General features: G+C 47.7%; 3 protein-coding genes across 35 annotated transcripts in view; 2 read left to right on the top strand and 1 right to left on the bottom strand.

Annotated features, from left to right (window-relative positions):
* Positions 1-427: 427 nt before the first annotated feature.
* On the bottom strand, positions 428-14125 carry SLC68A1 (solute carrier family 68 member 1). 17 transcript variants are annotated; one of them, XM_085582720.1, is made up of 10 exons: positions 13847-14011; positions 12532-12602; positions 7872-8140; positions 7342-7421; positions 6083-6532; positions 5096-5213; positions 4039-4135; positions 3147-3318; positions 2420-2613; positions 428-2205 (listed from the first exon to the last, which is right to left on the bottom strand). In XM_085582720.1, exons 3-10 carry the CDS (start codon positions 8034-8036, stop codon positions 1952-1954), a joined length of 1530 nt encoding a protein of 509 aa, XP_085438846.1. In that variant the 5' UTR covers positions 8037-8140; positions 12532-12602; positions 13847-14011; the 3' UTR covers positions 428-1951. The 17 variants fall into 17 exon arrangements, with proteins under 17 accessions (XP_085438846.1, XP_085438857.1, XP_085438852.1 ...); XM_085582731.1 differs by having other exon boundaries at positions 8071-8140; XM_085582726.1 differs by having other exon boundaries at positions 8108-8140.
* Positions 14126-14213: 88 nt separating this feature from the next.
* C6H10orf95 (chromosome 6 C10orf95 homolog) lies at positions 14214-26297 on the top strand. Of its 16 annotated transcripts, none has more exons than XM_085582742.1 (4): positions 17595-22482; positions 23921-24032; positions 24490-24568; positions 24711-26297. In XM_085582742.1, exon 4 carries the CDS (start codon positions 24775-24777, stop codon positions 25447-25449), a length of 675 nt encoding a protein of 224 aa, XP_085438868.1. In that variant the 5' UTR covers positions 17595-22482; positions 23921-24032; positions 24490-24568; positions 24711-24774; the 3' UTR covers positions 25450-26297. The 16 variants fall into 16 exon arrangements, with proteins under 16 accessions (XP_085438874.1, XP_085438876.1, XP_085438870.1 ...); XM_085582741.1 differs by lacking the exon at positions 23921-24032 and adding an exon at positions 23201-23337; XM_085582738.1 differs by lacking the exon at positions 23921-24032 and adding an exon at positions 22935-23337.
* Positions 15830-27990, top strand: part of SLF2 (SMC5/6 complex localization factor 2) — a 63406-nt gene continuing 51245 nt past the window's right edge. Inside the window, exon 1 of one of the 2 annotated variants that reach the window (XM_085582710.1) lies at positions 15830-15970. Coding sequence is in view for 1 of the 2 variants with exons in the window: in XM_077784676.2 (XP_077640802.2) it covers positions 17490-17524 (35 nt within the window). In the remaining variant the exon portion in view is untranslated. Of the gene's footprint in view, positions 15971-17396; positions 17525-27990 lie in introns of those variants that run through there. The other variant, XM_077784676.2, reaches the window with a different exon arrangement.

Below are 27990 nucleotides of genomic sequence, written 5' to 3'. Positions count from 1 at the left end.
GTCTTCTGTCACTGCAGACAAGTGAAAGGCTGGAAGAGGGCAAGGGTAATGCACTGCTGTTGTGAGAAGAACTGGTGCAACCCAGGTGGTTGCAGAGAGAGCATTGAGTACAGTTGTGCTCACAGGGTGGGCCCTGAGAAGGTGGCACAGTGCCCAGTGCTATGACTGTCCCATTTTGTCCACAGCAGCCACCAGTGTAGGAACAGGACAGACCTAACTCTGGGCCCTTCCAAAGCAGCAGGGGTAAGTGACGCCTCCCTCCAAAGGCTGGTGATCCCCTCTGCCCCCTGCAGAAGCAGCCAAGCCTCAGTGCAGTTTTGTGGAAGGAGCTGTCCCCTTGTCTCCACCCAGCCACAGCTGTGTCCCCACAGCACTACATTCACCCAGCCAGGCTAGAGCCACTGGCTAGAAGAAAATCATCAAGCAATTCAGAAAAAGATAATCTTTAATTTATGAAATGGAGAATCATTCTCAAACTTGGTTAGAAGTTGCAGAAATAACTTATGATTGAACCAGTAAGAACTACAGCAGCCTCATGGCAGGAATGTCTTGGTCCAAGACAGAAGGCAGCCATGTCCTGAGGCAAGATGGCAGATTGGTGGGCTGAGACCCCAGAGGGAACCTGGCACTAAAAAAAGAACATCCCTCAACATGCAACAGCTTCAAACACCACTGCCTGCCAAACCTCCCTCCTGCAGCAGGCAGGCAGGCACAGGATTTGGCACATCCCTTCTGCCTGCCCCCAAAGACATCACTAGGGATTGAGGAGTCACTCCCTTGCCTCAGGGACCCCTTTGGTGATAACCTGTCCCTCTGCTCTCAGCCAAAACCAAGGAGACCAAAGCACCTGCTCTTGGGTCCCTGGCTAAGCAGCTCTCTGACCTGCTCTCAGCAGGTGAGATGATCTAACTCGGGCACTGTTTCAAGCACAGAGGAGCTGAGATGTCTGCCCCTCTCCACAGGGGTAAAATCCCAATCCTGTGACTGCCCAGTACTGTGTCAGACAGGCTCCAAAGAAGAATCAAAGGCACAAAAGCAAGACCTGGTGTCTCCTCCAGGCTGTGCTCTCCTGCAAGAGGGGAGGGCACCAGGCTGCCTCACTGGGTCACCTGGGATCGCCCTGGGCAGGGAGGCACTTCCAGTGGCTGGATTAGGGGTTGGTTCCCTCACCTTGCCCAGAATGGGAGGGGGCTCATGGTACAGCTGTGTGACAGCACTGAGTGGAAGGGGCTGCAGAGAGGAAGTGAGGGGTAGACACATGCAATGGGATGCCCAGTGAAATGATACAGCTCAAGGCTCTGAACTCAGTTCAAACCCAGCAACAACTCCCTGTACAAGACCACAGAGAAGGGAACCTCAGCATAAAACAGCCCACCCAGCAGATCCTGGATGTGCAGGATATTGTCCTGTGAACAACAAATGCTTAAGAGTGGATTTGGTCCAAAAACCACAGCACTGCAAGTGGAAGGGTTCTACCAGTTACTGGGAAAGGCCTTCAAGGTCCTTTCATCCCTGCTCCTGTTTGGCAATCATTCCCTTGGGTCACTTGGTCCCTCAGGAGCCTCCCACTCCACAAGAGTGAAAGGCTCTAGTGAGGAAGGACCCCCTGTGCAGTCTCCTGCTCAGCTGGAGAGGCTGTGGCTCCCCACAGCCACACCCAGCACAGAGAAGTGCATTGGGGATGTGTCTGTTTCTAGCAGCTCTCTGCTCCCTGGACAAGCTGGGATGAAATGTTCTTGCTCCTGAGATCAAGTGGTCTGTCTCAGGCCCCTCACATGCTGAACCTCTCTGCCTTCCCCAGTGATGACCACCTGGAATGAGCAAACATTGGCATCACAGCGTTTCACAGCTGAACCATGAACATCAGGCTCTCTCAGCCCACCATCCCTGCCCTTCACCTGCCCTCCAGCACCAGCCTGGAACCAGTAGCATCCTGGGGGCTCAGGCACCCTTAGATTGCTTTGACCTCTGGTGCTTGGCCTTGTGTCAGGCTCTGCCGCTGAGCCTTCACCAGCTGCAGCCGCTTCCCATGCAGGCTGAACTGCGACCAGATGAGGAGCTGCAGCAGGGCACACGCGATGGGCACGAAGACAAGGAGGTAAAAGCAGCCCTGGCGAAGAGTTGGCTCCAAGGCCATGGCAGACTCCAGCTTCGGCTGGGCACTCACCACGTTGTTCAGGGGGTTGCGCTGGAAGATGTCGTATCCTGGTGTCAGAGAAGAGTTTGTGAGAATGGGGCAGTGGGGTTGGATCTTTGTCCACTCTCTTTGCGTGACCAGCCGTGGAGATGCAGAGACCAGGCACAGGTTATCAACTGAAGAGCCCTCTGCACCCACCCAGGGCACAGCACAAGGTGCCAGACACTGAACTCACAGGTCTGCCCTGTCCTGCTCCACTGCTTTCCCTAGAAGCATCCTTACCTGTGTATGCACAGAGCAGCCAGGTGCCAATCAGAGGGGCGAAGGTCTGGCCTGGTTTGGTGACCAGAGCCACCATCCCAAAGAGCAGGGCTGAGGCCGCCTGCTTCCTACGGTTCAGGACTAGATCCTCATCCACCAAATCAGTGACCACCAGGTTGAGTAACTTACAGGTCCCTTCTGTGAACACGCGGTTGCTGCAGAACAATAGGCAAAGCACTGAATAAGGCTATCAAATGACAGGAAAATGTGACAGAGCAGAAAAAATGCAAGGGTGAAAAAGGTTTCCCCACACTTGAAATAAAAACTTCAGAAGCCCTAGTTACAGGAGAGGAACACCACTATCAATAAGACTGTACCCTGCAGTGACACCTCAGATCAGTCCTAACCTGCCACACAGACAGGCCTGGGGATAGGACACACTGGACCTGTGACTCACAGGCAGCTGCAGCACACACTGAGAGCTGCAGAGGAGAGTTCTCTGCAGCTGGCAAGTGCAGGTGCAAGCTGCCACCAGTCCTGTGACCTGAACATCACTGCCTCCCTCACTCTGCAGCAGGGCAAGCCTGTGGATTCTGCAGTGACCTGTCCCATATGCTGTCAAAGCTGGAAACCATGTGGCTTATGTATGATTCTGCCCCCTGTTCCCGGCCTTCCACTCCTTTTCTTAAACCAGGGACAACTCATTTTACTTCCCAGGAAGCAGAGGGCAGAAGAAGTGCTTGCCTACCTGGCAATGAAGATGCAGAGCAGATACACCTGATCAGGTCCTGCCAGGAACATGACAACACTCAGAGCCAGCTTCAGGAAGAAGAGTCCTTGCACCACAGTGTAAACCCCACAGCGGCGGCAGAGTGACAGGAAGTAGAGGTTGTTGAGATGGGGGGCAATGTAGGAAACACCTGAGCAGAGACAGATACACAAACAGTTTGACAGAGTTTCACTTTCCACCATGCCCCCAGACATGATACCAAGAGAGACAGCAAGGTTGGCTATTGCCAGCAGGACAACACAGAGTAGCTCCTCTGCATATACAGAAGGCTGCAGCAGATTTACTCCATGGCTTTGTGGCATACCACACTCTTTCCTACAGAGGGAGACCTTCTTCCATCAACCTCGTGGACAGAGAGGAAGAAAAGATTTGCCCCAGCGTCATGCAGAGGCTGCAACTCAGCCCTGGAGCAGAAATCAGAGAGACAGGACTGCCTGACCAGACCTGGCCTGCACAGAACCCTCCCAGGGTAATGCCCACACATCTGTAGCAGCGTGGAAATGGTCTGTATGCTGCAGAAGGGATAAAATCCAGGGCTGTGTTCTCTGCTGCATCCTGGGAATACTGAATCCTGCAGCCTCTAGTACTGACAGCAATAGCTCTCTAGAGTCTGGTGTCCAGCACCAGGCTGGTCCTTACTAGAAAAGGCTCCAAGTTACTTCTGTGCCCAGGAAGGACAACTCAGAGGTCCCAAGGAAACACGTGGGGTGTGTGTATGTGTGCATCTTACAGCCCAGAGTCCTGCATGTGAGCACACCTCTCCCCAGATGGAGTTTGGGAAGGGCAAACCCAGACTCGGGCCAGGTCCTATGTGACTCAGCTGCTCCCTGCAGGCCCACCTGAAACTCACCAAGCAGGAAAGATCCAGTAGAGACAGAGATCTGGTCTGACAGCAGGTGCTCCAGGAACAGAGGGAAGAAGTTGCTGTTAAAATGGCAGTGAAAAACCTGTGAAGGCAGCATGCAGATGAGCTGGTCAGCAGGAACAGCAGTGAGAAAGAACAGAAAAAGCTAACAGCCCTCTTGTCCTAGGAGCCCCATGCCAAAGGATCATGCAGGATAGGCCTGGAGTGCTTCAGCAGAGCAAGACTTCAGCTGTGACATTTCCAGCACTGCTGGCTGAGATTGCAGAGCTGCGATGCCATCAGCTATGCCCACTCTGTGCCCGAAGTCAGCCCCACTGCCCAGCTGTACAGCACAGTGCTGCCAGGGCAGACAGGGCCAGCAGGTAACAGCAGTCACCATGAGGCTGGGGGAGACAGTGGCATGGCAGGAGGGAGGCAGCAGCTGGCAGGAGGACATTGGTAAGGCAGTGAGGCTTGAACACAAAGATGCAGACCAGCATCAAGAGCCTGCCTGAGGGGAACTGAGGGATCCTCAGGGAGCCATGACTGCGGCACACAAAGCTGGGCAGGCTGCCAGCATTTGGTAGTCATCACTGAAGATGATGAAGAACAGAAATGGTAAAAGCCAGCTGGGAGATGGATCCAGCTGGACAGTGAGAACAGTGATGTGAGCCTCAGGAAAACGGAAAGGGAAAGGAGACTGTGCTGACAGCCATGCCAGCAAACAGCACTCTGAAACTCATCCCTTCTGTGAGCCAGGCCCTGTGCTTCTGCACCCCATATGGGCTGCACAGAGCTCAGTCAGCCCCCATAACCCAGCCTATGCTGCAGAGAGAGGAAGGAGCAACCCACAGCTTGCTCAGGAAGTATCCTCAGTCACAAGCAGGGAGAGTGGCTACCAGCTGCTGAATCAACCAGCATGTGCAGGAGGCTCCAAGAGCAAGTGGGTGCTGGGAACATCTCTGCCCTTTCTCGGGAACTCACATACTGCTGAATCATCCATCTCAAAGCGCCACAGCCAGCGCTCATCCTCTGAACCGCAGCGTGTCACTTCTGTGCCTACCTGGACAAGATTCATGCAGACAAACCAGAGGAAGTTGCGATGCCGGGAGAGCTGCTGGAGATACTCTGCCAGGGTGATCCTCTTCTCCTGGGGGACGGAGAGTTTCTCAATGTACAGCCTGAAGGAAAAGGAGGGATAAAAAGCAACCATAAATCCCTCACACCAAGACAGAGTCCCCAGCTCTCCCCCTGTAGATGCAAAGCTGTCTCTCCTCAGCTCCCATCCCGACCTTTCATATTCCTGGACCAATCAAAACAGTAGAGTCTACAACAAGGATTGCTTATTACTAGTAAGAAGCACAGGCAACAGTCTCCCAAAGAACATCCATCTTCTTAACACAAAATTCACCTTTCTGTCCAGAAATGCATTCTCCTCTTATCAGCCATTCCACTATACATGCATTCCTCTTCCATGTCCCTGCAGTTAGCTCACCTGGCACATCTCATCAGGATCTGCTGCTACTACAGCATAATGCTGGCAGCTCATAACAAGAGATGTCAAGTGAGGCAGCCCAAGGAAGGAGCTGAACAGGAAAAATCAGCTTGGTGTGGCCTACCAACAGCCCAGCTACTATCAGGCACCTGAAGTGACTAACAGGGAGAAACATTCACTTGTCCAATTCTGTAGGGCAGGGGCAGCAATGTGGTCTCGTGCCCAAGCACGAATGCTTTCATAAGCTGCTTCTGACATTCTACCACTCACAGGCCTCACTGGGTGCTCCAGACATGAACTCATTTCATGCTCCAAACACTGGATGGCCATATATCAGGTTAGGCCTCTGCCTCCAGTTTGGACTATGGCTGACACAAGACAGTTTTGTTCTATTTTCAGAGGAGCCAGTGTGACAGCTGATCCTGAAAACTGTATCAATAGACAAGAACCAGAGATAATTAACACATTTTGCCTCGTGCTGGATCTTCTCACGCATTTAGTTTGCTGCAAATGTATGCCAGGCCTTTGCCCCTGCTAAGAATTCATGACCCTTACCCTTTCAGGGTTGATTCCTCGTCCCATTTTGCTTTCCCATCAGCCTGAAACCGCTGGCGGAGCAGCTGTGTGGACAGGGTGAAGCCAACAATGGAGCAGAGGGCCAGCAGGACGCAAAATATGCGAAAAGAAAAGAAGTCCTCCTTGTTCCATACTGCATAGGACATGAAGACAGACAGGGAGCCTATAGCACTGAAGAGGGAGCAGTAGAAGTTGAGGCTAGTCCTGTCTTTTGCTGAAACAGCCAGGTCTGCAAGCAAGGCATTGTGATGGAGGTCAACCATGGTGAGAAAGCTGTCGTACATGCAAAGGCAAAGGAGGAACTGCAAACCAGGATGAGCCCAGGAAACCCAGAAAGCCAGGAAAGAAATGGCAAAGAGAGGGCCATTGTGGCTTAGTGCTCTGAGCCTCTTCAGAACTACTTCAGGGGACGAAATCTCTGCTCCTGCCCTGCAACAAGAAAAAAAAAGATATTTTACACAGCTGGACAAAACCCTGCATGATCACATATCCTTCCTCTCCAAGGAAGTAATGTAAGTGGCATAGATACAAATACAGCTTTTGTTCAAGTAACAACCACCCACATCAGATACCTTCTCAGCTAACAGTGAAAATATAGGTTTAAGAAAACCAAAAAGAAAAGGAATTTTTTTTTCTCCAGAGCATTTCTCTCCCTGATAGTACTGTACTGTCTGCACTTTGTGGAATGTAAATGATTTTCATGAGATTTTATTAATTGCAGGAAGCCACACCATGATTTTCATTAAAATGTTGACATAAATATATGAAAAATGTTAATGGCCAACAATACAGAGCTGTCTTGCCTCAGCTCCCATCCTATAGAGTTTGGGAACAACTGGTCTGAGGCATTCCATATGGAAATAACTGTACTTTTCCCCCTTGTGCCTCCCAAACCATGTACAGAAACTCTCTGACATCTCATTAACAGACTTACTCATATAGCAGGGGCTTGAGATTTTAGATGCCCATATTTTAGATTCTGCACCACTCATGACTGTTCAGGGTTAGGGTCACATCCACCCATTAGGCGTGTGTGACTTTCTCTGTACAGTCAAGTACTGAAAAAAAAAACATTTATGAGCACTGAACTTCAAAGATGCCATGAATAGGAGGTATTTAAGAGTTCCATGCCCAGTAAGCCATTCCCACGGCATCATTTTAAAGCTGCCAATTTGACATCATCTTCCCCAGAGACTAAACAACTTCCCAGACTCTTCTGATAGCAGAACTTCACTTACTGCTGTGTGCTAAGGAATACTCGGTCACTCAGCCAGCCAAACAGAGGGTCATTGAGGCTGTTCCAGATCAGAAACACTGTCTAGGAAAGAAAACAGGACAGTGAAACAAACCACAGGACAGCTCCGTTCTGTCACCAAAGCAAACAGTGCTGAGCTGGCATGGTGAGCCATCAGCAGGAACTGTCCCAGCACACCTTCCCTGCCCCATCACCACTGTATCATGCCTCTGTTTGGGGCAACTGGCAGTAAGGCCAGTGGTTTTCACTGCCTGTGAAACACCCCAATAGCCACAGAGGAAAGGCAGTCTTTAAGAACAAAGTCTCTGCATTTTCTGTCCCAGCTTGTTCTATTTTTATATAAGTGGGAAAAACTGAAAAGCCCAAGTTAGCACTTGGAAGGCTCCCTTTCTCCCTCTCCAAAAGGGAACACTGCTGTTATAACTAACAGTTTTCACATTTCTAGCAAAGAACAGTCTTGGTTTCAGAATTTCCTACTTAAAAGAGCGCAGAAACCAATGGAAAAAAACTAACCTCTCCTATCCAAAAGGACAGTTTATCAATCTTGTAAACAGAGACAAAGGTGTCCACATAGTACAGGAGGAACACGTTGTGCAAAATGGAAACAAAGAGCGACAGAGAGCCATAGATCACTGCAGTGGGCAAATGGAAAAGACAAGCCAGCAGTCGCAGCCCCATGTTGGTGCAGTCAGTGTTCAGCTCCTTCGATCACCTCCATTTCAGGTGAGATGTCTTCTCCCAACACCTACTACATCTTTGTTGGGGCCAATCCATTGTTGCTCCTGCAGAAGAGAATAAATAAATAAAATAAAATGAAAACAGATTCATTTTTTTAAATTAAGTAAAAGGTGAATCAAGTTAATTGGTAAATCTTTGTATGTAGCGATCAGAACTCGTATTGTTTTGAGGAGCTGCTACAAAGTGGATTGTAGGGGATTTAAGAGACTAGAAACTGTCTGCTGCACTAAAGCTGTTTTCATTAAGCTGAAGCCAGGCCATGGGATCCTGGGGGTATGACTGCTTCCTCCTGAGCAGCTTGCCCTGTCCTTTACCCTATAATGTTCTTTGTTATCTAGCAAGCAGACAATTAATCCAGCTCTTTAAAGGCAAGGTCATAGAAAGAATCAAGCTAGATAGCTACAAACAACAAAGCAGCCTTCAGAAAACATACCTAGTCACTGGTATTTTTAGGTCCTAATGTAAATTTTTACCCAAATAAAAATGACAAGAGCTGTGATGTAACCTCACATGTGCACAATGCTTTCCCCAGGCAGACACAGCTTACTGCACCTGGGCTGGCTAAGACAGGAGTTATTTATGCTGCTGCTTTCTGGTATGAAAAGACATGACCAGAACATGAAATCATGAAATAAAAGTGCCATCATGAAATAAAAGTGACCAGAAGTGCCTTAGCAGTTGTCCAGCTTGTCTCGGAGTGTCCTATGTCTTAGGACCATAGTCTGAAATAAAGATGCTTTGGCTGGACAGCAATATACACAGAAATAAAACATGGACACGGCAGCCTTAGAACAGAACAAGTTGCTCTATGTTCACAAGGGGCTGAGTGTGAGGACTCCTCACACCTGCACTGACCGGAGCTCATGGCCAGGAGCTGGGGCTAGAAACGTTCTCTTGTGCTTTTCAGACTGAGCTCTCTCTCACATGTCAGTTGCTACAGACCCAAGGCAAAATACACATCACTTATGTGAGACAAAAGGGTTTCTTAAATCAGTACAAGCCAGCTCCTCCAGCCCATGCCATCATGAGAAGCCCTGTTCACAGCACACACATGAAGGCTGACAACAAGGTTGTTATCTTAGCACTGTCAAAAGCAAGATAAAGGGCTGTGTGCCACTCCTGTTTCAACCCTCCGGGGTCTGCATTCACCCAACTCAGATACATCATGGGGGCTTTGCAATGTGGGATAAGACTGAACACATAAGAAATAGGAACCTACACACCACACCATCCTCTTGGGCTTGCAACACCAGCTGCAGCAAGTCCAAGCAGGAAATCAAGCAGAAGAATAAACGTCTGGGTATGAAACCTGATGAAACGCCAATCCCATTCAGCATTTCCCTGAAGCCATGAGTCTGACCACTTCTAGGCAAGATTAGAAAAGCAAAAATAGCCATCTGCTCTGCCTAGGCCAAGGAATTCCTCATAACTAGTTCAGAAGGAGCAGGAACAGCATCTGTTCCAATCAATTACATCACTAGATTGAAACTGCACCTCGGTTCCACTCCTAGCCAAAGCACTAGACCTCAACTGGATCCAACTGCAGAGCCCTTGTGGAGCTCAGACACATTCTGCATCCCTGCCAGGCCAAAACCCATGGCCAGAAAAAAGGAAGACACTGCTTGGAAGATAATTCAGCCAGACAATGAACCTTTATAGACATAATTAAAGACAGACAAGCCTCAAGGGGAAATTTCATTTTGTATGGTCAAGAATTGGAAAGGAGTCCCAATGCATAAAGACAAAGATTAAGAAGGAGAGAGAGTTAAGGCAATTGTCCCAGAGGTAAGTCCTCTGTCACCAAAAGCCTTCTGTAGAGGACTGACTGAAGAGCAGATGAAGACACCATAGTTCTGGGCCCCTTCATGAAACTCTCAGGACACAAGAAATGGGAACACTATAACTAGCAGGAAGTCAGCTTAAAGCACACAAAAATATTTCTTTATCTGGCAGGTAGTAAAACACCTGACATTCAATACCAAAGGGTATTAGAGAGCTGGGCAGCAGCTTCAAAGGATTAGACAAGTTCACAGAAAACAGCTGTACAAAAACCAGCTACTAAAGGGAACAAGGCTGGGAAATCCCCTCTAACCACCCCAAGACAGCTGTGCAGGCTGGGGGTGGACAAGTGGAAAGGCCACCAATGGTGCCCAGACTCATCTGCTCTCCCCCTAAACAGCATCTGCTGCCACCGTGGGGCAGGATATGGGGAGAGACAGACCAACAGTGGGACCTACTATGAGGGAGATTCTTATCCTAAGCTTGCCTTTGCTATCCAAAACCTATGTGAAAGCAGAGCCCGCACAAACCTTGGTCTTAGTGCTGCACTTCATGCTGTCCCCATCCAAAAAGTGCTTCACTGAGCACATGTTGCACAAACCACAGCTGTTAAAATTTCCAGAAACACCTCATTTTGTCATATAAATGCTACAGCGCTGTTCAAAGAGGGTGAAGTTCCACTTCCTTTCTTTCTGCTCCCTCATCACTCCCTCACAGATGTGCAACCTCTCCAGCCAGCTGATATTTGCAAGTGATGTCACTTTTGCTAGGCTAGTTATTAGGTCATTTGATAGATTTCCCTCCTCATCTGCAAATGGCCAGTTAAAAAGAAACAAATCACAGTTGTCTGCAAAAAGCAGATTTCACTTCTATACCCAAAGCACTGTTACTGCCACACTGGTATTTTCATAACCTTTTCCTTGGGATGGAGAATTATTCATGGAGTATATCAGAACTTTTCAACATGAGGTTATAAGAAGTAATGGGAAAAGGAGCTGCAGGAGGGAATAGCTATCATTCATTCATGCTGAACCTCTAACACAGTCATAAAGCAACAAGCTCATAAATTAAAAAGCAACAAGTCTTTATTTGAGAAACTTCCTCCTCTTCATTTGACATCTGGCTCCTGCCAGTGACGTCCACAGATCTTATCTTCCGGAGGAGGATGTTGGAATACTGGCTACCAGGAAAGCACTACTTTTGTTTGAGAGTGCTGGCATACAGCTGTGTCTGGAACACATCACAGCTTGGGGCTCACACATATGCTCCAAGTTCCTAGCCAGCTCACAGCTGGATGCACGAGTCCTTGTGTCCCGTGGTGATTCAGCAATGCTTTGGCCTTACAACAAGGCAGAGCTCCAGCCTTCCACAGCTGAAGCCACTTCTACTGAGCCAGCAGCAGAGCCATACATGTGAATCTTGCCTCAAGCCAGCCTTTTAAGCAGGGCCAGATGATTTTTATGTGCTGAAGTTGCCACACAGCAACCTGAAACAACCATCTGCAGACCTGACTGCAGTACTGGGATGACTCTCGTATTCATTCTCCCCTGTGTGGGTAATGCAGGCTGGAATCCCAAATACTACTTCAGGATATGTCTGTGCTTGCTTGAGCTGCCACTACACTGCCTCTGCTGCAAAACCCTCTGGGTTTTGAGGTGCTTACTAAGCCAGCTCTGTATGTCTGCAACTGCCATACAATAAATCCACCCAGCAGCTGGAAAAACCACCCGAGACAAAACCCCATTTATAGGCATTTGTCACAGCCAGACAGGACTGGGCTGCTGGCAGTCCAGCCCCACTCACAGGGAAGCTGGGCTGGAGCTGATGTCCTGTGACCTGTCCCAGCAAAACGCCTGGTGCTGGGCACATCAATTCCTCCCAGAGCCTGCAAGTGACAGTCATGGATGTCTTTGTCTGGTCAGGGTTATCTGTCAGTGATGAGCCCATTTTGGGAGCACAGACCAGGTTCTGCACACTCCTTCCCTCCCACACATGGAACCCCAGGACACCTCCACAACACAAGATATCTCAGAGGGTCCTCACCCCATCAAACTACCTGGATTCTGGCAGAAGTCTGGCAGAAAATGAGAAACCCCTCCACAGAGCTATTTGAATAAATAAAACCAAAAGAGCCTCTGCTTTAACAAAAAATACCTCTCAAAATCCTATTTCTGTCCCAGGAAAGCTCCTTCCTAGATAGACACTTCACAAAATTTAAGCTCCTATGACAAAACTTTGATCTTGTGCACCCTTTTAGAGACGAATGTAACTCCAAGGCTCTCAGTTTCTCCACTCCATACTTCTCCTGAAACCCTCCTAACACCCTCAGATAATCCCTTAGTAACAAGGACTCTGAGGGAACATTAAACACAGTCCTGTGTGAAATGTGAGCAAACACCCTAAAGCAGGCTCCCTGCAGCCTTGTATCTGATGGGTGAAGAAATGAAAACTCTGAAACCACCTGGATCAGGCATGGAAACATGACTGAAAGTGATTATGAGGGCATTTCCCGGTACTGTTTACCAATTCAACAATCAGTGATGACTGTGCATCATGAGGTTAAGTAATACCCTTCTTATTACAAGCAATCATGTGCTTCCATCAGCCCTGCTGAGTTCATACACGCAAACACAACTGCCACACAGACAATTAATACCTTGAACCAGCTGGTAGCTTCCATGGAGCTGTGCTCCAGCTGAGCAATCTTGTTCAATCAGATCTCATTCCCTAATAAAAACACAAGGTTTGTCAATATAACTGGGCAGATCTCATAGCCTTGGAACTTAGCAAGGCTTTTACCTCAACAACCTGCAACATCCCGTGTCTAAAGAACTCATTGTTTTCCAGTGTAAAGGAAGTGTGTTAGATGTATTAAAAAACTTGTTCCTGATCATTTGCTGTTAATATAAGCTCTAATCCTGTAATGGACCTCACAGCACTAGGATGGGAACCAATGCCAGGTAACTCTGACCTCAAATTACAGAACTAGAAGTAAATTTGAAATCATTTGCTTCAAAGGAGCTACAAGAGGGGATTACTGCACACGTTCTGCCTGTTCTTTGTTAAGACTTAACAGGAAACTCCAGGTGAGAGGCAACTTTCACCACTCTGTCAAGTGCAGCCACCAGGAGTTTCTGCTACACAGCTTCCCCGGGACAGGGAGTCTCTTCACCTAAGCAAACCTCCCAAGGCCACCATGCCTCTGCAGCACCCAGCTGCAGCCACAGGGCCACATGCCACTGACCGGGTCACCAGCCACAGCCCCTGGCATCCCACGTGCAGGACAGGAGCACAGGGAGCCAGGCAATGCCTGTGGGGTCAGGCTGGACATGGGGACACCGTGACTTTGGACATGCCCAAGTAGCGCTGCCATCCCCTATGCCACATCCACAGGGACCCTCCACGCTGAGGGGAGGCCTGGCAACCCTGGTAGAGGAAGGGGTGGCCAACCAGAGGCACTGCCATCCTTCCCTGAGGAGCTCTCCAGAGGCACTGCCATCCTTCCCTGAGGAGCTCTCCAGAGGCACTGCCATCCTTCCCTGAGGAGCTCTCCAGAGGCACCGCCATCCTTCCCTGAGGAGCTCTCCAGAGGCACCGCCATCCTTCCCTCAGCTCTCCACAGGCTCTGCCATCCTTCCCTGAGGAGCTCCATGGCAGTGGGTTGAAGCCTGCCAGGTGAGGGGAAGGAATAACGGGGACAGCAGAGACCCGCGGCACACTCGGGGATAAGAGGGCAAAGCCAGAGCCGCCCCTCCGTGCCGGGAGTCAGACCCCACCGCTCCAGGACTGAGCCCCCTGCCCATGGGCACCGAGACCACGGAGCGACGGCACCCCCGGCCCAAAGTGGGATCGTCCACGATAACAGAGGGAATATCCACCAGGCCTCTACCACTGCAGGGAAGGGGGGGACTCCCTAACCCACAGAGGCGCCCCCCCGGGAGGTAGTGGCTCTCCCACCCTACCCGAAGCACCTTACTGAGCGGACGAGGGGTCCGCCACCGTACCACACTACAGACAGACAGACAGGCAGGCAGGCAGGCAGACAACGCGGGGCCAGCGATAAGGCGGCAGAGAAACCCGCCCGCCGCCTCGGCGCCTCCTACCTGCGTCCGCCACCGGCGCTCCCCCGCCGCTTCGCCGTCACACGGCGCGGCCGCGCATGCGCGTCCCCAACCCCGCCCCGCGGCCATTTTGTGTCCTGGCAAGTGAAGCCGCCGGCACCTCCCGGCAGCCATCGCGTGTGAGGTCACTCCGCTCCCTTATTTGCATATCCCCGCCCCATCCGCGCGAGCCTCTCTGGAGCGGCGCCACCTCTCGATGGCCGCCCGTCGCCATGGAAACGCGGCCTGGCCGGGACGCCAGCGCTGCAGCCAGGGAAGCGTCGAATCATCGTGGAATCATCAATATTGGACAAGATCTTCAAGTTTATCCAGTCCACCCGCCAGCCCAGCGCCACTACTGTTACCTGTAAGCCACTAAACCGTATCACCCAGTGCCATTTCCAGAGGCCACTTAAAAATCTCCAGGGATGGCCCCTCCACCACCTGGGCAACCAATTCCAATCAATGCCTGATCACTCGAGCAGGGAAAAAAAAAAAATCTGGTATTTAATATGAATCCCCACTGTCCCGGCTTGAGGACATTTCCTCTGTTCCTCTCACTATAGGCACAGTAGTAGAGACTGGCCTCCACCTCATCACAACCTCCTTCAGGGTTTGTAAAAAGCAGTGAGGTCCCCCTGAGCCTCCTCTTCCCCAAAGAGCATGTGCCACAAAAATATATGCATAGCTGCTTAGACAGGTGTGGTAGTAATCCAGCAAATATCCTGTCTCTGGTCTTAAGTAATCAGAGACTTACATTTTTCTCCCATGATTGATTTCCATTCATCCTGTGTATTTCAGAAAATAGGGACTATCCTTGTCCATTATCATTTAAGATCTCCCAGTGGCCCTTTCTCTCAAAGAAGCAACTCCTATATTCAGGATATGCATCACCTTCCATCTCTCACTGCAACAGCTGCTTCCATTAATCTATTCTCAAATTTCACCAGGGGAAATTTCACCACGAAAAATTGAGGTAAAAGCCAATTGCTGTATACAGAAAGGTATTATTGCACCCTATTACCTTCCAATGTTTTTGCACATTAGACTTACTAGTAGGCTCTTAAGCAGGTCACTTTTACAACTTCCTAAAGCCAGACAACTAATTGTAATCAACATGGATTGTAATTAAAGAGTGATTTGTAGGTATTTAGCTTCAGCTATTGAGATCACCTGCAGCAGAGCAAGGCATAAGGCACTAATCAAAGAATCATTTAGTTTGGAAAAGACCTCTAAGATCACAGAATCAGTAAGCAACCCAAAGGAGCTGCACTACTGCCGCTGTTGTGTTGGGTGATGATGAGCTGACCTTGCAGAAGCAGTCACCCATTTAAAACTCCTGTGGAGATTTCTGTCTGCAAAGGTCCACTACAGTTCAGGTGCTTACAATAAGGTAGTGCTGATGGGAGCCACTGATATGGCTTCTTACTTAATTATGATCTAGATGAGCTGTGAGTACAAATACCAGCTTAGTGGCTGAGTGTGAGTAAAAAGCTTGGGGGGAGTAGTACTAAGAGAAAAGAGGAGGGCTTCTTTCTGTAGTGTTTAATTTTTTTTTTTTTTTTTATGTTAGTCTGTTACTTTAAAAGTTACAGTTCTTTAAGTTTTGCTGACTTGAGAAAGAACCTGAAGTTTTGGTGAGTGATTTTGGTGTTTTTCCATGCTGGCTTTATGTACTGATTTTAGTTGCTTCTTTACCTGTGTCCTTGTTCCCTGTCTGAGCATGTTATGTAATTGCTGAAGGAATGAGCCTCCTGTTGCTATCTCAAGGTATAAGAGCACGTTCAGGCATGTTTTGCTGCCTTGGTTACCACAGGAAAAACTTTCATTAGGTCTAATGTGGTATCTTAGGGCATCTCCTTATTCTTTGTGTCCCTAAAGTACTTCAGTGAAGAATAGCCTGTGGAAAGTAACCTGCTTTCTTAGGATTAGGTTGTGTATCCTACTGTTCCTTGGTTAAGTGAAGGTGTTCTCCTGGTTGTCTTTTCTCCACATGTGAGTACACATATGCCAAGCAAATCTCTCTCTGTGTTCTGCAATGTCCCTGCATTTATACACTACCTTAAATGTTTGCAGTAGCAGAGCAGTATATAGCTGAGGTGTTCTGTATTTTGCCTGGCTTCTTAAAAAAAACATAAATCCCTTTGGAGGTGGTACTCCTTTTATATCTGCTCATGTGGGTGCCAGTCCATGTACTGTAGTATAACTTGGTTGCAGTATTGACTCGTGCCAGTGCTCTACTCTGTAATAGTCCTAGCACCACCTGCTCGTGAAAGATACTAATGTAACTTATTATTGTGCAATGAGAGGCTTTAAACACTTTAATATGGAAAAAATTACACAGAAAAGCCTTTGAGCGATTGCATTCCTGGAAACACAAGCTTTTCTTTTGTTTCCTATTTTTAAAAATCAATATTATTTTTAAGCTATGTTCTGTATTGTCTAAAGACCATAACAGAAAATAGTTGGTTGGTTTTTTTAAAGTTATAACAAAGTTGTACATCAGCAGATGCTGCAGCTGTCTGCCTTGGGGATGCAATAAGAGCAGTATTCCCATGTGTAATTCTAGCTCAGATGTTTGCACTTACACTAGAAATGCAGTGTGTGTTGCTGTTGTAACAGAAAACCCCCTTATATGCCAGAGGGGTTTGTTGTATATAATACAGCCTCAAAGAGTGGATAATCTTTGCTGCCCTGTCCTACTGTTTAGGGTGTTGACACTCTGGGAAGACATAGTGCATAAGAATACACCTTCTGTGCTTCTTCATAGCCATCCTCAGTGGAGGATATGTGGGAATAGGATGTAAGATCTAAATAGGATGCATTTAAAGAACAAAGAGCTAAAATGCAAATAGTTTTCTGTGACACTGGTGTTTGTCAACGGAGGAAACCCACTGTGAGCACAACCTCCTTCTGGAGAGCTAGACTGTGTGATTTGTTAACTACTTTGTAGGATATCAGGAGATTCTCCCAAGAGCACTTCAAGGACAAAGACTTGTAATCAAGCAGCTGTGAGAGTGGGATGCTGTGGAAGTACAAAACACGGTTGCTTTGTTATGCAAACTGCCTTTGTGTAAGATAAGAAAGTGCTGGTAGGTAACTGGAGCTGGACATGGGAATTAAGGCTGGAATGGAGTGTGTAAAGTAAACAACATATAACCAGGAGGAACCAGATAATTATGGAGTGTTTGAAGCAGCTCTTGCAGGGTAAAACCTTTCAAGGCCACCTGCACCATATCAGTAATACCATATAAGGCTGAGATTACCAAGGTTACAATATCAGAATTTTCAGGCTTAATTATAGATGTGCAAAATTGAGGAAGAAATAGTCTGGGTGGATTGGTTGTCTGGGAGGAGACTGAGGTATGGGAAGCATCAATGTGGCAGAAAAAGTGGATCCTGAAAAAAGAAAACATATAAAATGAGATAAAGCTGAGATCAGCTGACTGAAGGATTGTCAGTGTCTGGATGATAGTGAAGCCTGAGGACTCAAGCTCACAGGAGTGCTGAAGTGATGCTTCTTGAACAACCTGCTGGACTCTACATCAGGTCTATGCTGGAAAGAATTGTTGTGGGAGGGCAGAGCAAAGTCAGGTAGATGCACATCCTAGTGTGCAGTGGTGTGGGAGGGAAGGGTGACTCAGCAGCATCATGTGTGGTTCATAAGACTTGATTAGCAACTTCATAGCTGTGTGCAAAGTGGTATAAATAGCCATGAGATGCTACTGGTGCATTAATGAGGATATTGGTCATTTAGTTGACTTATTGGTGTGCTTGATATAATTAGTGTGCTGAATCTGTTCTTGCAACACTGTAATATGAAGGGGAATAGCTGGGCAGAAGTCGCAGCTGGGGGCTCAACTAGGACCTCCTAATTTGGAAGCCTGAGCTAACTGATACTGAGTTCTTTGAAGAACATGTGTGGATGGAGATGATGGGCATCAGATGAATTCCTGAGTGAGAGGAGGAGCGGGTCTGTGCAGGCTGTGTTTTAACACGGAGGGGATCCTTAGAACTGACTGCTATGAAATACACATTAAAATATACTCAACTAAAGAAATAATAGTAGTGTCTAGATACAGAGATGCATCTGGAAAAGGGTTTAAATAAGGAAAAAACATGGCACCTGGGATACTGAGACATGGGACACAGATTTGAGCCTCAGCTGAGGAAGATATCTGATGTAAAGGGTGACTGTAGTGGTTACTGGTAAGATGAGAATAGTGGTGGTGGAAGCTTTAATAACACAAGTTAGGCTAAGCCAAAAGGAGAATATGTCAGAAAAAGAGAAACTGTGGAGTATATCCAAAATATATCCTCTGGTGAGTGCAGCAGATGCATACCCAGGGAGAGGCTGAATAGGTGAGAGTGTCAGGATCACCTTGGCAAAAGGCAGGGATGTTTTCTAAAGCCTTACCTGCTGATGCAGTCACCCTATGGTAACACTTGTCATATTTTATTCTTGGTGGCACAGATGTTCCAGAGCTGCTGTGTTATCCAGCAGCTGCAGGCAGGGTAGGAGTGGCTGCTCCAAACCTCTCTCACCACCAAGTTGCATTTTGACTGCTATTTGAGCAGAGTTATGCAGGGAGGTGGTTTTTGGATAACAGCTGTCAAGTAAAGACTTACTCTGCAATGACTTGGCCTTTTCCTGGTGTTTTCATTTCATCCAGAGTCTGGGCTTTGTGCAGACCTTGGAAACAAATGCCAGACCCACACTAGACTTCAGTGCTTTCTGGGAATGTTGCTTTGAATAGCTGAAGTGGGTCTACTCCCTCTTCAAAGGGCCTCTATAAGGGGAGACTGACTGTAACAGGCATTACTGCTATTTCCAGAGTTACCAATGCCAGCTGGAGCTCTTTTCTTCATGGTACACTAGTAACAGCAGGGTAAGACTGGTGTGTTCTGGCTTCAGAAGTTAAATTCTCCCCCTTGGCTGAGCTGAAGAGATTGTTCATGGAGCTCTTATATCAGCTGTGCTTGTGGTATTCTTCCAGTTGGCTTGGACTACTGTAAGATTTTGGGCAGTGAAGTAATTCCTGATAGAAAGGTCCCTCCTGTGGGATGAGGGGAAACAGGGTCAGAGTCCCAGCACTGCTGGGGGAGTTCCTCAGACTGAATTTGTGATGTGGGGAGGCTTGTTCTCTATAGCGTTAATTTGTATTGCTGTTAATCACTGCTATCTGCTGGTACCTTGAACTAGGTGTGATGCAGTAACCCCTTGTGCAAGTATTTAACACTTGAAGTACTTTGCTGGGACAGCATGGGTTGGTTTTCTCTTGGAAAGTGTAGCAAAATGTGGTGCTATTTTGTTTGGGGGGTGAGTGGGTTTGTGTTCAAAATTCAAGTTTTTCTATTATTTAGCAGCACTAGCATGGGAATCTAGTCCTCTAGAAAATGACTAAGGCCTGAAAATGCCCAGCTTTTAATGAGCTATTCCATTTTCCTTTAATTCTTGTGTTGCTGCCAGGCATGTCTGGCTAAGAGAAAGCATCCCATTTAGGAAGGCAGCCAAATGCCTGTGTCCCAAGGATCAGTACTGGTGGTAGAGGATCAAAGTTGTGTTGTGTGGCTTTTTGTACTGCTTTCCCATCTCCCCAAGAAGTACTTGGGAGTCTTCTCCTGGATGAGTTTTACTGAAAAGACTTCAAACCAAGCATGACCTTAAGTTGGTAATAAAGGGATAGAAGTGACAAGGAAAATATTAAACTGCTTTGTCAAGATCTTCTCCCACGTACTATCTCCAGCCACCAGGATGCTGGATAAGTGTGTGGGACTGACACTAGGCTGATGGAAGACAAACCTTGGCTGAAAAAAACATTCCGTTTTAACCTCTCACTTTAAGCAGTCCTTGAAGTTTTGGGTTTTAAAAAAAAAGTCTTTACCAAAGCTTTGTCAGGTGGCAACAATTTAACAAACTCTGCTCAAAATGGGGAGACTGACTGGAAATAACTTGTAACTTCTTCATCCTCTTGGCTGGGGGAAATTGGTGCTTTTGCAGTATTCATCCCTGTACCCTTGGGAATTGTCACAGAGCAATGGCAGGAGATCTGTGGTTTTTTGTGGGGTGGGGAGAGGAGGAGGTCAGGATAAAAGCTAGAAATAATAGTCTGAAAGCTTGAGTGCTGGAACAGAGGAAAGGGTAACTTAATGGTATTTTCATTTGTGAGCTGATCACAGGGCTCTGGAATGAGGCAAGAATAGTCTCAGTTGAGAGTTACAGTAAATTAGATAGTCATGTCCTCTCCCATGGGCCCAGTGTCTCTACAGTTGTGTTGGCTTGCAGCATCTAAACACATCCAAACTGCTAGCCTGACCTGGGAACTCTGCTTCTGCTGGACACAGGACTTGGTGAAACCAGTCTCTGCAGACATGTGAGATACTTGTATGAAGCTTCACATGTTGGGTATTGTGGCACACCTGTGTGTTGGTACTGCCCATGATACAGTCAGGCTCACTTCAATCTCTCTTCTACAGAATGTGAAGTCTGGCATGGAACTGAATATTTACTTTCCTCCGTTTTCTATAGCTCACAGTAGTCTCTTGTGTTCCACAAATACCTAAAAAGAAAGCTCACCAAATTCAAAGCTAGCTGAGGTGATAGTAAAGATTTACTGCCCTGAGATGTTCAGAAAAAACATATTGTATGGTCTTTATTTTTAGCAGGTAATTTCTGCTGCTTTAGATACTAGGAAAGCCCTACCAGACTTGGGCATTTCTGTTTTAACTAGTGGTGGTTTCATCACCTGTAGTAACTGAGAGGACTGAAACAAAAGCTCCTCTTATCAAATGTCCTCTCTAGTTATTTATTGCAAACATTGCTTGGTTGCTCCATAGCAACTCTATGTGGGGCAGCTGGTGTGAAGCACGCTTTGCTTGGCAGGCCTTTTTTGGGAGCTGTGGTGTCAGTCCCCTCAACCTCCACCAAGATGTTTGAGGAGGGAAAAGCCCTGCCAGATGACTGGGGCAGTGGGTAAGGGAATTGCTGGAGTCAGCTCTGGCAAGCCTGGGAATAGTCTGCAGTATCACATTCCCACTAAGAAGAGATTAATCTTATGTTCGTTTTCTGTGACCATCTTTGGAGTTTTTCTCTCCTTTTTATAGTGCCTGGTGTCTCACTCAGCACCAGCCAAGTGGGATCTAAACCCTTTTCCAGCAAGGTTAAAACTGCTGGAAAGACTTAAAAGGAGAGGCTGCCTTGTCTCTCCCTTTGACCTTTCTTACTGTGTTGGCCCCTTGTTGTACCCTGCTGCCAACCACTGTTCCCAGTGCCCTGGCATGGGGAGGCTTGGCTCCCAGGCACATCCTGCTGTCTGTTCATCCAGGTTTTCCATCTGTACCACCAATACCTGGCATGTATGGATGGATGTCAGTGGCTCTCAGGACCAGGCAAGTATTTAGCACAGTTCAGCTTAGGCTTTAAGGACTGCTTTGCCTATTCCTGCTCAGGACATTCAAGTGCTGGACAGCAGATGTGGTGACTTCCTCCCCCCCACCCCCAAGGTATAACAGAGCTTGAAAGTGGAGCAAAGGAGAATGGTAGTTAGAAGAGACAGGGAGAAGGGATCTGGTTCTGTAGTTGCTTCTGAAGAGTTGGAGGCTGTCAGATATTTACTTCCAAGACCAGGCCAGCCTCTGGCTGCTGGTACTGGACAAACAAGAGAAGTAGGAACAGGTGGATCATAGTATGGTTTGAATTGGAAAGGACTTAAAGATCATCCAGTTCTACCTTCTCTGCTGTGGGCAGGGGTACTTTCCACTAGACTAGCGTTCTCAGAGCCCCATTAAGTCTCACCTGTAATGCTTCCAGGGATTGGGCATGTACTGCTTCTCTGGGCAGCCTGCTCTGGTGTCTCACCACAGTAAAGAATTTTAATTTCTAATACTAAATTTGAATTTACTCTCCATCAGTTTAACACTATTCCCCCTTGTCCTATCACTGCTTGCCTTTGTGAAAATTCCCTTGCCAGCCTTCTTGGAGACCCCCTTTAGGTACTGGAAGGTGCCATAAGGTCTCCTTGGGAAGAGGAAGGGGAGAAGAAACTGGGGATTGGACTCCTTCCTCAAGTGCTACCACTTGATGTTTGTGTTTGGAGTTGGTTTTCTCAAGCATCTGTCTTTTGATGCCTTCCAGCCATCAGATGGCCTGACAAATGATTACCTTCTGGGCAAACCCTGTTTTCCCTGAAGCAGTGTCTGCTTTTACTTCCTGGAAATGAGGGACAGGGTCGGGCAAGCTGGTACTGGTGTTCTCAAAGCCCTCTTCTCCTGTACGCATGGATTTTTCATGCCATAGCTCAGCCTGAAGGTCAGCATGGACAACAGGCAATTGTGTAATGGTGGGGTAAACTGCACTGCCAGCCCCTGGGAGCACCGGGGTGCAGCTCTGCAGGGGCAGGGCAGGAGCATTGTGCCTTCTGCATATCAAAACCTTGTTGTAACACACCCGAGTATTCAGAGCAGTGCTGGGTGTGCAACCAAGGAGCTGGGGCTCGGTGCCTCTGCAGGTAAGGCTGTACCTGGGCAGTCTGAGAGCTCTGTGCTTGGGAGCAGGCAGGCACAGGGCAGCACCAGGCAGTGCAGTGGAGCCTGGCAGAGGCCATCCTGTCAAGGCTTGCTCTGACAGATTTGCAAACTTCCTTCGGGGCTGTGAAGTCTTGTGTAGGCTGTCAACACTCTCCTCCCGGGTGATGTGCTTCCAGGGAAATATATTTGCTTCTGTGGTAAGGCATGTGATAATGCTGCCCTGAAGCGCTTCTAGTCCTGCTTAATCCTCATCTTGTTCCCCCTTATCTGTTCAGTTTGCTTCCTCTTGTGGGTCATCCTGCCTAGCTGAGCCACCAGTTTGTTCCCCTTATCTTCCTTCAGTGTAAAATCAAAGCAATTAGTAGCTGTGCTCAGGCTGCCTTGTGATAAACCCCCAGTGATTTAGATGGCCTGTCAGTCCTTCTCCTTGCAGCTGCCAGGAAGACCTGGGAGCAATGATGCTGACAGCCAAAATGGAGGGTGCTACAGAAGATTTTGAGCAAGAGCTGATCATCAGCTAGATGTGAACAGCTTCTCTAGGGTTGTACTTAAATGGCTTGGAGCTGCACACTGACCCAGCAGATTGAGTGTGAGCTGGGCTTGCTTTGTTTCTTATGATGGATGCAATAGCTGCACGCTCTCTGTGCAAACCACTTTTTCTGGCATACAAGCACTTGACAGAACTGTGGATCTCAATAGGGATGAGTGGATGAGCTCTTTAAAGAGGTGCTGAGACTGGTTTTCAAGATGAGACCATTTATTCCATGTGCCCACCTCATGCTGCCATTAACATATAACACTCCTCTGGATTTTTGTGGTCATTCTGAGCAAGTTAGGTAAGTAGACTCTGAACTTTGTTTAATTTCCTCCTATCTGAGGGGGTGATTGTTGTGATGGGCTTTGTCTCCAAGGCTGCAAATCTTGTTTAGGTGTGCTGCCTGGTCTTGACTGAATATTCCAGTGCTGTTCTGCTGTTCCCTGTGCAGGATTAAGGCTTCCAGCCCTGAACCCATAGCGAAAGTAGGCTTGAGATAGTGTACATTATGAACCTCTAGGAAAAGGAGGAACTTGTGCTAGCTAAAAAGAAAAAAACCCATTTTGCAGTACCCAGCATTGGTTGTGTCAGGCAATTCTCAGGGGATGCTGAACTTTCATCTCTTTCTTGGTTAACACCTGTGGGAGAGGCAACTCTAGTTAAGGCAAGAACAGCCCACAGGATCTGAACTGTGGGGGGAAAAGAATCCAGTTTGCTGCCTTTAGTTCTATGCATGGTCTTTTCCTGTCTCTGATAGCAAACTTTAAAAAAAACAAAACCCAAAACAAAAACAAAAAAAAAAAACAAAAAAAAAAACAAAAAAAAAAAAAAACAAAAAAAAAAAACACCAACCCTATGCTATGTAGTTTCCTTTCTGGCCCTAGGGAAGAGGATAATGAGTCATGGGAGGACATTGCTTCATGCCCTGGAGGGTGCTTGGATATCTGGCAAGGGCAGGCTAGAAGCACGTTCAGCTATAGGTCAGAGCTGCTCAAGGTAAATTCACCCTTAAACGTGGATGATAATTAGTGAGACCAAAAAGAGAAACCTGTACATGAAAACTTGGAAGTCTAGATGTGCCGGGTTTTGCTCTAGAAATAAACAAAAGGTACAGCTCTTGTTTGCTTATCAGAGTAACAGGGCTTTGGGAGGATGGGGAGTCAAGGACAGCTGAAGATCTTTTTATTTGTTTAAGATTTCCTTGTCTGGGCAGGACGGCAGTTGACATGACTGCAGCAGGGTTGGGCTGTGTCGCCTCTTTCCTTTCTTTGCCTGCTGGCTTTGTTTCTTTCCCTTGTGCCTGCCTTCCCCATTTTCATGCCTACTCAAGGGCCTTCAGCTTCTTGCTGCCTCCCAGTACTGCAAAGTGTGTCCTCATGACACAAGTCATGAGGATATGAGGTTGACTTTTCTGCCCTCAGTGATCTTTGTCAGCTTGTTCTCATCTTTGCAGTGTGAAGATGTGTGGGTTAAATGATGCCTTGCAGAAGAGCTAACTTGGCATCATTGGCAATGTGGTTCACTTGTTCTTGGTAGGTTACTGCCCCTGCAAGCTGTGGGGAGCTCCTTGTATTAATTAGTTTGTATGCTTACAGTGTTAAGTGTATCTCCTTATTCACCCTGAAATGTATATAACCAATATAAATTGTTTCTCTTCCCCTTCTGTCATCACAGCTTTTGAGACTTAGCAACTGCTCTGCAGAAGTGCCCCCTGTGTAAAACCCCAGGCTCTTGCACAATGTACCAGTCCAGCTTTATGCCACGGGAATTTTACCCAGCCATGATCCCACCTTCTGCCTACACCTACCCACCTCTGCGGCCTGGGAGAGCAGAAGACATGTCCAGATCTGTGATGTTCCCTCCCATCCACATGCCCAACTTCTACAGTCGACCCATCACCTTTGTGGTGGACCGGAACAGCTACCCTGACTATGCGGGAGGTCAGGTGGAGTATCATCATCTCTATAGTGCCTCCAACCCCTACATCTATCCATACCACACCTGGCACTTCCCTCCCATGGTCCCTATCCCTCTCTACAATCCCTATGCAAACTACCATCCCTATGCTACCTGCCAGAGGTCAGATCAGTATCGAGATACGTGGCCAGAAGGCTTCACAATGAGAGGGGAGCTTCAATGGGGGAAGCTTGGAAAGGTGTTTGGGCCAAGGAAAGACCTCCCAGAATTTGTGAAGGATGATCTCCGGAGGGTTTATGGCACCTACCCTCGGACCAATGTTTCCATATCCTATCGGAAAGGAGAGTTCTTGGTCAAGGGAGACCCCAAGATAGAAGACCAGGAATATGCAGTGGAGAAAAAAGTCATCCAGCAGGCTGTGACCCCCAGTGCCAGTGAGGCAGATGACAGCAGTGAGGACCGGAACCGTAAGAAGAAAAAGAAACTGAGACATTGAGGTAGTCAGATACCCAATGGACCCTCATGGACCCAGTACCCTCATGGGAGCCAGTTGGCAGCTGGTTTTGGTGTGGTTGGCAAATAACACAAGCAATGGATGCCACCATTCTTGTAGATTTCTTTTAACTTCTCCTCATTCACCACAAGGTTATGGCAGGTTTACCCTTTTTGATGCAAAAGGCTCATCCTGTGAAGAAACCACATGGCACTTTACTGTTGGATCAACTCATTGGTCCTGATTTTGAAATGAACATTTGATTTCCACAAGTTTGGTTGACTGGCCACAGCCTGGTGGGGGAATCTCCAAACTGCAGCCCTTGATCAGAGAAATGGGCCTCTTCCTACCTTGTCCAGGGGAAGGGCCTGTAAGCTGGTTCTCTTCCTGGAGAAATGAAAGCTGAATTTCCTTCAGGCTGAGGGCAGTGCAGGTCCCAGAAGACACAGGGGTTCTTGAACACTCTAAAGAACAATTGTCTGCATGTCTTGTCACTGCTGTTTATGACCATATCACTGCGCTTTATCACTACATGAGGCCTGTATGCAGCACTTCCTTACACTCTGGTGTCCCCATCCTCTTACACTTGATAATGTGGTGCTCAGTACTCCTGGCCACATGTCCTTATTGAAACTGCTCTTGAGGCCCTGCTCTGGGTCTGACTTGGCTCTGGTTCAAGGTGCTGGCTCCCCAATGAGGGTACTGGAATTGTGTGTACCACAGCACTTCCATAGCTTGGTGGTTGTACTGGAAGAGCTGCGCTGGAGGGTTGTGAGGGGCTGGGTCTGACTTATTTGCAAACTTCTGTACCTTTTAAATGATTATAAACAATAAAAAAACCCAAATGCAAATGATTATATTTCTGATTCTTAACTACCTAACATCAGTCTCTTTTGTGAACAACTTGCAATCAGATCTGGCACCTTTTTGTGAAGTTAGGGATGGCTTCTGCTGTGGTTCACGCCCAGCTGTGATGCCTTGTCCCACTTGGCAGTACCGTGCCTTGCCCTAGCTTGTTTTCTGTCAGCTTCTCTAGGGACCCGCAGGAACTTTATGAGCATACAGGAGAAATAGGGGACCTTCTCTGTCCCCCTGCAGTTTTCTGTTCTCCCCCTGACCTCACACATGGGAGGTAATGGATGTTACCCATCGGCATAGCAAAGGGAAGACTGTAAGGGTGAACTTGGAGGCCTTTGGTTGTTCTGAATTGCTATAAACTGAAAGCAAGTGGATTTTCTTTAATTTTTTTTTATATATAGTGCAAGAGGTTTTGTTTAACCAATTGCCAAAATGTCTCGGCAACTGTCTGCGTTACCCCTTCCCCATTCAGCTTCATGGAAATGTGTTAGCTCCTGCTGCTAGACAAAGCTGCAAGAAGGCTGAACCAGAAAAACTGCTATAGAAACCTTGGACCAAACTGGTGCTCCTTGGCTGTGTTGCAAACAGTGGCAGTGGGACTTGCTGAATGGGCTAGAAAAGGCCTCCATTAATGACTGCTGGCTAATCAGTTATGATTTTGGTTACCTAATATAGGAAAAAGGCAGTAGCTCCTGCTGGATTGGTTGTTTGAGGTTTTTTAAATCTCTTCCTGGGCTGAGCAGGCTCTCCTGCATAGTTAGGGATGTGCAGTTAAATGCCTGCATGGTGGTGCACTCTCCCTGCTTTAGGTGAGATCCTGGAAGAGGTGCAAACCTGCTCTTCTAGGCAAGGTAAGAAAGAGCATGGGTTTTGGCATACAGTGATGTTGAAATGCTACATAAATGACAAGGAATTGCACAATAACTTAAATGCCATTCCTCCAGCTGTTAGGTTACTGGTGGCAGCATGACACCATGTTAAAGTAGAAATGTCCCCAAAACTCAGGAGGTACAGCCAGGCTCTCCCAGAAGTATATGATGAGTGGGTGCAAACAGCCTCTTGCCTACACAAATACTTTCTCCAAATATGTTACTGCTGGGGTCATCTCCAAGGCCCATGGGGAGACAGAGGGCATGACCCTTAACTTTACCCATCCTGTCCTGTTTATCTTCTCCGAAGTTTTGTTTGGTTTTGCTGCCTGGACTCTGAACAGGAGATTGCTGGGCACACCCAGGCTGTTGTTCGGACAATGTGTATTTTTAGCAGAGGCTCACAATTGCTTGCAGTACATCAGGAGGTAGTAATGTATTTATTTTCTCAAATGCCATTTCACTTCCAGAAGGAAGAAAGCATTCTATAGTTGGGTGGTTTTTTTCCCTTGGGGGAAGACGTGCCACAAACCTCTACTTGCTCTTTTATAGCAGATATTTCTGTGGTGGCCATAACTCCATTCCACCCCTAATCTGGTCTCTGTGCAGGAGCAAAGATATTCCTTGTAGGAAGAGCTCACAGTTGCCTTTTCTTCCTGAAGGTTTGAGGCTCAGTTGCTGCCCAGCTGCAGAACTGAATCCATAGGGCATTTTGGAGGCTTCAACGCCTATGGAATTCAGTTCTCAGAGCCAAGCAGCCAGTGCGAGTCAGCTTCCCCTGGCTCCAGCCAGCTGTGTCTCCATCTGCAAAGGGGGA

The sequence above is a fragment of the Lonchura striata genome, chromosome 6 (genome assembly GCF_050655825.1).
Source record: "Lonchura striata isolate lonStrDom1 chromosome 6, ASM5065582v1, whole genome shotgun sequence".
NCBI classification, from domain to species: Eukaryota; Metazoa; Chordata; class Aves; order Passeriformes; family Estrildidae; genus Lonchura; species Lonchura striata.
The sequence above is the reverse complement of the archived record's forward strand: the minus strand, read 5'-3'. Positions and strand labels throughout refer to the sequence as shown.